Source organism: Colletotrichum destructivum, chromosome 8 (genome assembly GCF_034447905.1).
Source record: "Colletotrichum destructivum chromosome 8, complete sequence".
NCBI classification, from domain to species: Eukaryota; Fungi; Ascomycota; class Sordariomycetes; order Glomerellales; family Glomerellaceae; genus Colletotrichum; species Colletotrichum destructivum.
The window spans coordinates 2,610,347-2,620,915 of NC_085903.1; the positions used below are offsets into that span (position 1 = coordinate 2,610,347).

Consider the following 10,569-nt stretch of genomic DNA (forward strand, 5'->3'; position numbering starts at 1 on the left):
GTGTGAAGCTTAGTTATGAAAGATGAATGGGAGCAGGCGGCTGCTCTCGCTTGCTTCGTTGACGCTCCAAGAGGCATCCCCGGGCGTACAATTCCACGATGCCTGAACCATGATCCGTATGCTGCTGGTCAACCAGTGCGTCATTATGGGACCGTCGGCTGTTGGAAAGTTTCGTCCGACGTATAAATACGATGCCGGCCGCCTCCAACAGCTGTGACGGCACTGCTAAGAGTTGGACACCGACAGCTTTCCGAGCCACTTTAACATTCGTAAACAGTGTTGCCAGTCCTCTCTTTATTGTATATCATGTCAGCCCCGGTTTCAAATCAAGTCGACAACCTCGGCAAGAGTGTCGCTGTGCTTGATGCCAGCGTCAGCCCCGATGGGCAGATTGGCTCGTCGCAATTCCTTGACGCTGTCGACTCCCTGCTTCAGGTTTTCGGTATGCGTTTCCAGTTTCTGGACCCATCACGTTCTCGACACGACACTAACCACTTTGCTTTCTTTCACTAGACATTGTGGAAAACGATCCCCTCGAGGGGGGAAGGAATTCCTGTGAGGAAAATGTCTCGGTAGGTTGGATGAATTTCCGATTCCGATTCAGTGCGAGGGGAACAACGACATCATCATCAGTCGGCTGGAAGGGGTTTTGCACTAACAATTTGTCTCGGCAGAAAATTCGAAATGCAATGCAATCCCTCCCAGGCCAGGCTGCATACGTTCAAACTCTTATTCAGGCCGAACGAGCTAGTGGACAACATGAGGCGACTGAAGCCCTCCTGTGGCTGACGCGGTACGTGTTACAACCACCTTCTCGTCAAGAGACGAAGCTGCTCCCTTGGATCCTACGACGCCTCCGAGAACCAGATATCGAAAGCCACTCTAATTGAATACCTTCCTTCATATAGCGGTCTCGAGTTTTACGTCGCGTCGGTGAGGCGCATTGCGAACAACACATCCGAGAAGCTGTCCGCCAGCATCGTGGACGCCTACAAAGACACGCTCAAGAAGCACCACGGCTTTGTCGCCAAGACGGCCATCAAAGTAGCCGTGTCCAAGACGTGTCCAACTCGCGACGCACTACTCCGTAAGCTGGGTCAAGACCCCACGATGGTCGTGAACGCTCTGCAAGCCTCTGCGACAAGCTTCGAGCGCGTATTGCACGTTTTGGCCCCGTTCCTCGCAAGGAGCGACATCAAGTTCTAGATGGTGCCATGGACGGGCGCCATGAGTCGAAGATCTACAGAGCCTCCAATCCCTGCAAGTGGCGGGTGTTGTGGATTACTTTGATGTTTACGATGGCTGTTTTAGGGAACTGTTGGAGTTGAGCCCAAAGTGTAATATTGGCATCCGGAGCCCGCGGCACGCGCGGGGAAGTGTGGATCGATGGTGCCCCACCATCGGGATTCACCCGGATCCCACTGCACGCTTGGAACCATGGATCACCGTCGCTTCACCCGAAACTGCCCCACTACGGGCCCCTCGGCAGCAGCCTCCCCCGGCCGAGGGGCCGGCCGTCGATAGCTTCCTCAATAACGCAACCAATAACAGGTGATGAGCACCATCATGAACCAACGAGCCCAAATCGCGGCTGTGAATAGCCGCACCGAGGCCGTCTCAACACCCCAGGATATCCGTTGTGTGAGACCAAGAGGGATTTTCTATACTCCGCAAGACACTACTACTCATTGCTCTTTTTCCCGCGACGAATAAACGAGAGATCTGAGAGACGGGCAGTTTCTGGCAATAAAAACATGTCACGAGAAGGAAACGGGCTTTTGATACTACTTATTGGAAGCATGTATACGAAAGCTTCATCGGTCACTATGGAAAATACATAATTAAGAAACAACTATATAAAGCAAGAGTGTATCTGCCCAGCCCGAGTGAGAAAAGTTCAGTGGAGCTGTTGGCCAGACCCAGTTGGAACAATTAGAGGAATGGTTTGTAGCTTGAAAAGACGACTTGGCTAAATACTGCGACGTTGAAGGGTTACCTCCGATTTTGAAACTCAAGAAGACAAACCAGTTTGTATACAGCATCAAGGCACTGCAACCGCTACCGACGACGACCAATCTTCACCTCGGTACGGGGTGCAACTTCACCCACAACGGCGTCTTCTCCCAGACCATGTACACCTTCTGCGCCCCCATCCAGTCCGCCTCCGTCGCGTTCTCCAAGTCGAACTGCCACACCAGCCGCGCCACGATCAGCTTGACCTCGGTGTAGGCTAGGTTCCTCCCGACGCAGTTCCGCGGCCCGAACTGGAACGGCTGCGCCACCTCCCGCCGGTCGTCCGCGAACCGCGCGTCCTCCCCCGTCCACCGCTCCGGCGCGAACTCCTCCGGCAGCGTCCAGTTGGCGGGGCTGTTGGACGCCGCGTAGATGGGGATGCTGACGGAGACGCCGGCTGGGAGGTGCGTGCCGGCGACGGTGGCGCCGCCCGCGGGCACGATGCGGTGGTGCGGCTGCGGCGAGGGGGGGTATACGCGCAGGGCCTCCTCGATGCAGGCGAGGAGGTACTTGCACGTGTTGACGCCGGTGAAGGTGATTTCGGAGGGGTGGGCGAAGGTCGTGCGGATCTCCGTCGTGAGTTTAGTGAGGACGCGAGGGTTCTGGAGGAGCAGGTAAGTGAGTCCTGGGAGATCCTGGGTTAGTAGGTGGCTGAGATGATGTATATCGTGGAGTATGTGGGACGCGACGAAGAGGAGGAGGAGGAGGAGGAGTTGGTGGTTATGGTTATGGTTATGGTTATGGAGGAGTTTGTTTACCTGATAACAGCGTAGCTGTGGTCTCACTCCCGGCGGCGATGAGAATCTGGGAGTTACCCTCGAGTTGCCCGTATGACATCTTGCCATCGTTGTAGGCCGAGACAAGCTTCTCCATAAAGTCCGGCACAGCGGCTTCGGTCCGGAGGCGGTGCTTCACCTTTTCCTGTTGCGTGACTCAATGAGGATTTGTTTCTTCCAAAGCATGGTGGGAAGAAGAAGGTCCGGCACTCACGCTCTGCAACTGCTTTAGAGTCTGGACGTCCGAGGCGATGGTTTTGGGCATCGTCCACAGCGTGGCGGGCAGCCGGATGGGCCCGGGCAGGCGAGAGATGACCTGATGGAACGACATGAACCTCGCCAAGGAGAAAAAGATCTCGATCCAGGTGTGGAGCGTCGACGTGGTGAGGCATTCGAACGACTCACCAAAGGCTGTTTGAGACGTCAGGCCACACATGTCAAAGCAGAGGATGATATCATCGCGCTAAAGGGACATAACTCACTGAGGAACCCGATAAAGTCAAACGTGATGAACTGCGTTCCGTAGACAATAGTCAGTGAACAGCGGCGCTGCAACCCTCGATTCCTCGCTGGACGGATCTTTGATCAAACTCACGTTAAACCACTTCAACACGTCCACCGCCCTCTGCCCGCCCTCGCTCTCTTCCTCCAATTTCCGAAACAGCACGTCAACGTACCCCTTCAGAATGGCTTCCTGCTCCCTCATGGCCTTCTCCGAGAAGCCGTGGGCGACCAGCCGCCTGACGTAGCCGTGGTGGTCCCGGTCCGCGTTGAGGATGACGGGCTCACCTTCGAGCCCCGCAAAGTACTTGCGGTCCTTGGGGAACTCGGGCTGGCCGGGCGCCTTGTGCCCGTAGATTTCCTTCCACTGCGGCGCGCCGATGTACGACAGCGCATCGGGCGCGGTCCGCACGACGGGTCCGTACCGGTTGTGCAGCTCCAGCAGATCGCGCGGGGTCCGGCCGCCGAGGTAGGACGACATCATCCACCACGGCGTCGCGGCGGCGAGGCGCGGGCCGGGGAAGGCGGCGAGGGGGTGGAAGTAGACGTTGTAGACCACGATGGAGGCATAGTAAGCCAGTGTCTTGCCAATGGTTAGAGAGATCAGGCCTGAAGGAGATCATTTGTCATTGTTTGAAAGAGAAGCCTTACAAGACCAATAGCAGATGCGGCGAGCAATAGCCCGTTAGAGGGCGTCAAATACACCAGTGCAGTCATGCTTTCGTTGAACGGATGTCTCAGGGCGTTGTAAGAGAGAAGTATTGTGTGTGTGTGTGTGAGAGAGAGAGAGAGAGAAAGAGAAAGAGAGAGTAAGAAAAAAGATTTGAATTCAGGACGGCAACGCACGCCCGGATTTATGTGATGGAAAGCCGTCCCCTATCAAGAGACATAACTGGCTGCATCTATCGCGGAGGACGAAGAAGCCGACAATTGTTCCCCAACACAGTCGCAGCATCACGGTAAACCAGTGCTTATGCAGGCTGTGCAACAGCACAACTTGCATAAGCCCCCACAAGCACACATCACGTCCAACCAAAGCTCGGGTTGGACAAGTTCCGGGACAAGAGTTGCACAAACTAATGCTGCATAATCACAACATGGCATGAATCGGCTTTCAGGGTGGAATCGGAATTCGAAGAGTCCGAACCAGGATTTGAAGAATGTAGTTGGTGTAAGTGAACAGGAGTTGCTTGTTACACACGTAGTTAGTTGTAAAGCCATCAGTCCTTCCTAATCAAGTCCTTTTGGCGCATTTTGCGAAAACAAGGTCGTCAAAGAACACCGTTCTCTTATGGTGTTATCAAAGTCATAGTCAATTCGGCCGAGGTAGCGCGTACCAACTCGGCCATTACCCTAGACATCGCCAACACGTTTACTTCAACTCACTCATTGCATCATCAACCCATTGGCTATCCCGTTACGACACCTCGTCTCTATGCCGTCAACAGAAGACTTGCCTCCTGCATGAATGTCATCAGCCCAGCCGCGGTGCCAACCCCCAGCGCTCCGATCTTCACCACACCAGCTGCCGCTCGCTTTCTCCGCACCCCGAGCGACTCCAAAAGATCAACAGACAAAAAGAAGATGAGGGGGGCAAGAATGAGGTACGCCAAGCCACCAAGCGCCGCCCCCAAACCCCCCTCCCCCCATTAAGACGAGGTAGCACATCTCCCGAAATTGCGCAAGACAGCGCCGCCGCCCTACCGGGCAGAAACGAATAAATTTTTATCAGAGTTCCGTTCGCCAAGACCATATCTCCAAACCGCCGCATCAGCAAGGGGGTTTGCGACGTCACCTCGAGAAACGTGCCGCACGTGGTGGTTGAAGAAGGGTTCTGCGCGATGGCTGACGAACCCTACTGAGTTGACGCGAGGCAAAGCAGCAATTCGAATTTGACAGAGTTGGGTGAGATACAAATTCGCGATTCGATATTAGAGAGTTACCCCTTGATGGTACTGTCAAGACCATCGAGAGAACGCATTTGTTGGAAGGCTCCGAAATCTTCGCAAGGTGTCATTCACTGTTATTATTAATACCATAAAACACAACCAATGGTCACATCCCCCCCCCCCCCTCCCCCCCTCTTCCTCGCTCTGCTCTTGCAAAGATGGCGTCGTCGCTGGCATTACAACCATTCACGTTTGGGTATCCTCTCATCCTGTCGCGGCAGCGTCTGCCTCGCAACCAACACATAAAACACAACTAGTGATAACTAGTGACAACCAAAGGACCAGTTTGTTTGAAACGAGACAAAAAGGTCGCCCCCATTACGCAACCGAGCGGTTGCTCTTGGCCTTGCGCAGCTCCTTGCCCTTGTCGGACCACGGGAGGTGGAAGACGGGGACCTGGAAGAAGGAGTTGCTGCAGACGCAAACTTGTTAGCAAATGAGATCCACCATCATAGATAGCATGGCCGGAGCCATTGGGGGAGGGTAGGGGGGGGGAGGACTCGAAAGACCCAAAACAACATAAAACTTACCTGTCATCTTGGATACCCGCCAGGGCGCAGTACCACGCCAGGAACGCGGCGAGCATGCCGAACGTGCCGCCACAGATCTGCAGGTTGCGCATGGCCGTCAAGGCGCCGTTGTTGGCGGCGTAGTTCTCGCAGGCGAGGAAGAGGAAGGCCAGGTCGAGGGTGAAGAAGAGCAGGAAGAAGACGACGGTCGAGCGCAGGGTGCAGATGAGCAGCAGCGTCGTGAAGATGAACCAGCCCGTCAGGAAGAAGCCGACGGCCGAGTAGTGGTCCGAGAAGTCGGCCGCGTAGGGCCCGTCCGGGGCGGTGATGCCCCAGGCGGGCGTCAGGAGAATACCGTAGGCGATCCAGAAGCCGCCGTAGGACGAGAGCGCCGTGGCGCCAAAGGTGTTGCCGACGGCCATTTCCCTGTTGGCGAAGCCATTGTCAGCGATGTGTGTGACGGATGTGTGATGCTCGTATTTGCACCAGTCCGGTTTCCACAGATTGCCATCCGTCCCCACCCTCTCTGCCCCCCCCCCATCCATGCTAGTTTGTCTGGCTCAAGATCCACTTGCTAGGTGGGGGGAGTGGGTGGTATCGTGGAGACGGTTGAGATGAGATGTTGGGGAACTTTGGGGACCCTTGGAACGGAGGTGGGAGAGAAGTGGAGGAGAAGAAAAAAAATCAAACGAGATAGTGGGTGGTGTGCGAGCGAGATAAGTGACAGAAAGATGACATACCACATGCCCGCAAGCAGCTGGACAAGTCCGCCGTAGCCAAAGGCCAGCGGCACGGCGATGTTGGGCGCCTTGACGCCGCGAGCCTGCAGGTTGACGCACGACAGGACGAAGGTCGTCAGGGCAAAGGCCGACAGGCCGAGGGGCGCCGGGTTGGCGAACTTGCGGTGCTCGTACGGCTTCCACAGGCCGGGCTGGAGGGAGCCGCCAAAGGCCTGCGCCTGGCCCTCGGTCATGTTCTGGTAGTCGGCGATGCGGGTGAAGGGCCCGTTGGTTCGTGCGTGGGCGGCGTTCGGGCTTATTTGGACGCCGTTGGCGGCGGCGGTGCCGTTGTGGTGGTTGTAGTGGTCGGCGCCCGAGGTGTGCACATCCTTCTCCAGGTCCGTTGGGGGGGCGGCATTGTGGTTATGAGTCTCGTGCGTGGCCATCGTGTGTCTTATGCGCGTGAATGCGTGCGAGCGTGTGTGATCTTCCCGTGTATAAGAGACGTAGGGGAAGAGGCGAGGTCAGAAACACAGAGTCTAGGTAAGGGGGGTATCGTGTAGGGAAGAGGACAGTAGTCTAAATTCCGCGGAAGATGGCACACGAGTTGATATGGAGGAAGAGCGTCTTTAAGCTCTCCGGGGAAAGGGGTGGGGAGCCGTCTTTAAGTAAAGGTAATGGGGAGGAGAGGGATGGTGGGGGGGGAGGATGGGGAGTGGTCAAGACAAGAAGAATCGAAACAGGACAAAAGGATGTCCGGGGTTCGAAAGGTCAGCGTAAAACGGAGCTGGCTGACGGGTCGGTAGCTTTGCCAAAGGAGGTCAAGGTCTGGGGTATGGGCAGCCTACGTGGGCCGGACGACGCGGAGAACTGGAGATGGTGGACGAAGAAGATGGTTGAGGAGGAGGAGGACTGGAGGAATAGAGAATAGGCAAGGAGGCGGCGACGTTTCGTCTGCAGGTTGAAGTGGGAGTGGGCCAAGCGAGATCGCGTATGTGGTGTACGGACCAGAGGGACACAGCCGGACACTGGTCAAGGGCCGATCTTTAAAAAGCCCAGAGAAGACTGGACCGGGGGGAGGGGATCCAAACGGGAATGGGTTGGATGGGAGGCTCCATCATCGCTTTTGTGCAAGAGTGTGATGTGTAATGTAATGTCGGGTGGTGGTGGAGTGACCAACAAGACAGGGACATTTGGAAAAAGGGCCGTAATGGGCGCAAGCTTGAACGTTGCGGCTATTGTCCGTCCCCCCCTTTTCGGACGAACAACAAACTGCAACAGGAGACGGAGAGGCCAGGACGAAGGGAAGAAAGAGGTTTGCTAGGTCGTCGAGGCGTTTCTGTCACGTCGAGGTGACAAGGACAGACAGACAGACAACGGTAGTCAACAGAAAAAAGGCCTGTCGAGTCTCCCCATCTTCAGACGAAACGGGGGGGACCCGAAACGCCCGAGCAGGAAGTGATGTGCAGCCCATGGGAGGAGATCGGGAGATGTCATCCCATCCCGTCGAGCAGCAAAAAAGTTCGGCAAGTGGTTGCTGGCGGCATCCCGGCCATCCGGCTGGTGAACATCCTGTACGTGGTGGTGGTGTCTATGGGGTTTAGTATCTCGGCGTGCCCATGGTTCTTGAGCCTCCGAGACATCCAGCAGTCTTGTGGCCCGGCACGGCACCGCTATCGAGGCCACCAGGCCGCCAGAGACGAAAGAAAGGCCCTCCCCCCCCCTAGATCTGGGGGTAGTGAAAGTGGAAAGCAGACAGAGGACAGAAGGCGTTGGGGCCTCGGGCGACTGGGAGAATCAGTCGATGAGCTGATGTCATTCCCACCTTTTCCGCCACTAGCAGAGAACATCTCCAATTTTTTCTCTTGGGTGGTGTGTGGTGGGCGCAGGACTAAGTAAGTAACGGGGGTGTGGGAGAAGACTGAAGGAGAGAGTGTGAGAGAGGAGAGAAGAGCTTCCTCGGACGCAAATCATTATTGCATAAGCGGCCTTGGCTACCGTGTTTCGGTCCCTTCAGAAGAGACAAGAGCCGCGGAAATGGTTGTTGTCTCTTGATGAATGTATTCAATTGCAGCCCTGCTAGTTGCTTACATCTCTCTCCCCTTTTAGGTTCAAGGCCCAACCGTCCATCCTTTTTTCTCTCTTTTTTATTCTCGCTTTTTTTTTTTTTTTTTTTGTCTGTCTCGACCCGCGTTCAGGACCACTCCCCCCAAAGTCTAGGCAAAAGTGTGCAAAAGCGTGGGATTATTTCATGGGTGGAGGGTCTGGCGGTGCCTGCAGGGGAGGGGGGAGGGGAGGGAGGGTGTGGTGATAGAGCCGAGTCGCAGCGGAACTGGAGTGCCTCTGCCGCCGCCAGACGTTTCTAGCATAGCGCCAGGCTGAGGGCCTTCTGTTCCCATCAGTTCCGCCGCCCGGAGTCGAGCTCATTGGGCGAAGTGCAAACCCGCTTGGTGGATGAAGGCAGACCAAAGTCGCCAGTCGGTGCTGGGGGATCGATATTACCGTGTGTCATTGAAACACGGTTGAACGGCGGTTCGAGAAGATGAAAGGGTCCATTGGGGCCAGGAGAGAGAGAGAGAGAGCCAAATATTGAACCGAGGCCCCTGTGGGCTACAGTTTACAGGGATTTGACTAGGACGCGCCGTGACGGGCTTTTTCTTTTATCTTTCGTCTTGGCTGTATATCTTAGCGATGGGCTTTTCGCCCCCCCCCGTCTTGGCCGCACGTCGTGGCCGGTTGAGCTGCTGCTGCCGGCAATCGACGTTTATGGCCTCGGCTTCGAGGTTGGCGATGCGACTGTTTCTTGGTCTTCTGAGGTCATCCAAGGGGCGCCAGCCGCCATCATCACAATGGGTTGACAGAGATAGAGATGGTAACTATCTGGTCAATGGGCAGACAGGGTGAAGATTCCCACTCCTCCGGATTGCCAGAGTCTATACGGTGGGAACGCGGCCACCGGCCCCCCCTCTCGGTCCATGCATAGCACCGCGTGGTTTCGTGTGCCTCTTGCCCGCCTTTTGTCGCGATCCATTTGGCATCTGGTTTCTTCTCCGGCCGTATTTCCGAGCGCGAGTTGCGGGGAAAGACGGTGTGCCACCAGCATTAGCACCAGCACCAGCACCAGCTCTAGCACCCCGGGTTGTTCGCGGCGTGAATAGTGTTGGTAGTTAATTCCATTGCATCTTTTCTCGGCCTGTCCCAATAGAGAGGAGGTAGAGACACAGACAGAGACAAACAAACAGACAAGTGCGAGAAACTCTTCATCAAGCCAAGAACACACCAGGCGTCATCATGACCACGCCAACGATGGCCCCGGCCGTGGCGAGCAACCCCAATGACGGGCTTCTGTCACAAAACGGCCACATGGCGCTGGCTTGCGGGGAAAGCTTGGGCGACTCAGGGACTAGCACTGGCATCACTGACACCACCACACCTCGAGATGATTCCAGTGGGCTTGGGGTATGCATCTATCCGAAGTCCATCACCCACCCACCTTTGAGCGTGCAATGGTCCGATGATGGCTCCAGGAGCATGAGATGAGCGATGGGTTCAGGCTGCGCCCCCAGTCGCAAGCTTCCCTAATTCGCGGCTGTGTGCGTCAAGACACTGTCAGTTCTTCTCCCCCTTTCCCCGGGTCCATCTCGTGGATACTAGAACGAGTCTATTTCCCCAGATGAAAAGTATAGGCTGGGGAACTCGAGGTGCATCCTCGGATATGCATCAATTGAGCTTTGCTTCGAACCCGCGTCTTCATCCTTTTCAGTGACTGGGGGGGGGGGGGGGGGGGGGGTCTTAGTCGATGGCTGCAAGAGGTCTCGTGTTCTGAGGAGCGTCGCGGCCAGAGGAAATCAGCCCCCAGTCACGCCACGCTCGAGGTGGGATGCGATGGGATGCTTTTCGCTCTTCCGCGGCGTTGACATCAACCATCCAAACACCTCCTTGCCCCCCCCCCCCCCCCCCCAAGCACGCGCCCATCACTGCCCCTTTCCGCCGGCCCTCCGTGGAGCTGTCAGGCCATTGGGGGAGGGGAAAGGGTCGGTCACCTGGACAAGAGTCCATGTTGGCCGTGGACTGGTTTGAGGCTTTCGTGACACTTTGCCGC

At 56.2% G+C, this 10,569-nt stretch overlaps 4 protein-coding genes across 4 annotated transcripts; 1 reads left to right on the top strand and 3 right to left on the bottom strand.

Moving 5' to 3' along the window:
* Window positions 1–306: 306 nt before the first annotated feature.
* On the top strand, window positions 307–1,206 carry CDEST_12648 (Putative glycolipid transfer protein; the record flags this gene model as incomplete). The annotated part of the gene is made up of 4 exons (XM_062928804.1): window positions 307–442; window positions 514–572; window positions 675–793; window positions 909–1,206. 4 exons carry the CDS (start codon window positions 307–309, stop codon window positions 1,204–1,206), a joined length of 612 nt encoding a protein of 203 aa, XP_062784855.1.
* Window positions 1,207–2,078: 872 nt separating this feature from the next.
* On the bottom strand, window positions 2,079–4,007 carry CDEST_12649 (Putative cytochrome P450; the record flags this gene model as incomplete). Its single annotated transcript, XM_062928805.1, has 5 exons — window positions 2,079–2,638; window positions 2,772–2,934; window positions 3,004–3,252; window positions 3,385–3,873; window positions 3,942–4,007. The coding sequence occupies 5 exons, from the start codon at window positions 4,005–4,007 to the stop codon at window positions 2,079–2,081; spliced, it is 1,527 nt and encodes a 508-aa protein (XP_062784856.1).
* Window positions 4,008–4,938: 931 nt separating this feature from the next.
* CDEST_12650 (Putative acetate transporter GPR1/Ato2/SatP, GPR1/FUN34/YaaH region) lies at window positions 4,939–7,550 on the bottom strand. Its single transcript, XM_062928806.1, has 3 exons — window positions 6,489–7,550; window positions 5,770–6,174; window positions 4,939–5,651 (listed from the first exon to the last, which is right to left on the bottom strand). Exons 1-3 carry the CDS (start codon window positions 6,911–6,913, stop codon window positions 5,558–5,560), a joined length of 924 nt encoding a protein of 307 aa, XP_062784857.1. The 5' UTR covers window positions 6,914–7,550; the 3' UTR covers window positions 4,939–5,557.
* Window positions 7,551–8,647: 1,097 nt separating this feature from the next.
* CDEST_12651 (uncharacterized protein) lies at window positions 8,648–9,123 on the bottom strand. Its single transcript, XM_062928807.1, has one exon. The coding sequence runs from the start codon at window positions 8,892–8,894 to the stop codon at window positions 8,712–8,714; it is 183 nt and encodes a 60-aa protein (XP_062784858.1). The 5' UTR covers window positions 8,895–9,123; the 3' UTR covers window positions 8,648–8,711.
* Window positions 9,124–10,569: the final 1,446 nt, after the last annotated feature.

Coding starts and splice junctions, on each gene's coding strand:
- CDEST_12651 (XM_062928807.1), bottom strand. CDS start 8,894: ATGAGCTCGACTCCGGGCGGCGGAACTGATGGGAACAGAAGGCCCTCA.
- CDEST_12650 (XM_062928806.1), bottom strand. CDS start 6,913: ATGGCCACGCACGAGACTCATAACCACAATGCCGCCCCCCCAACGGAC. Junction 6,175..6,488: donor CAGCTGCTTGCGGGCATGTG/GTATGTCATCTT, acceptor CTTCGCCAACAG/GGAAATGGCCGTCGGCAACA. Junction 5,652..5,769: donor GCGGGTATCCAAGATGACAG/GTAAGTTTTATG, acceptor TTGCGTCTGCAG/CAACTCCTTCTTCCAGGTCC.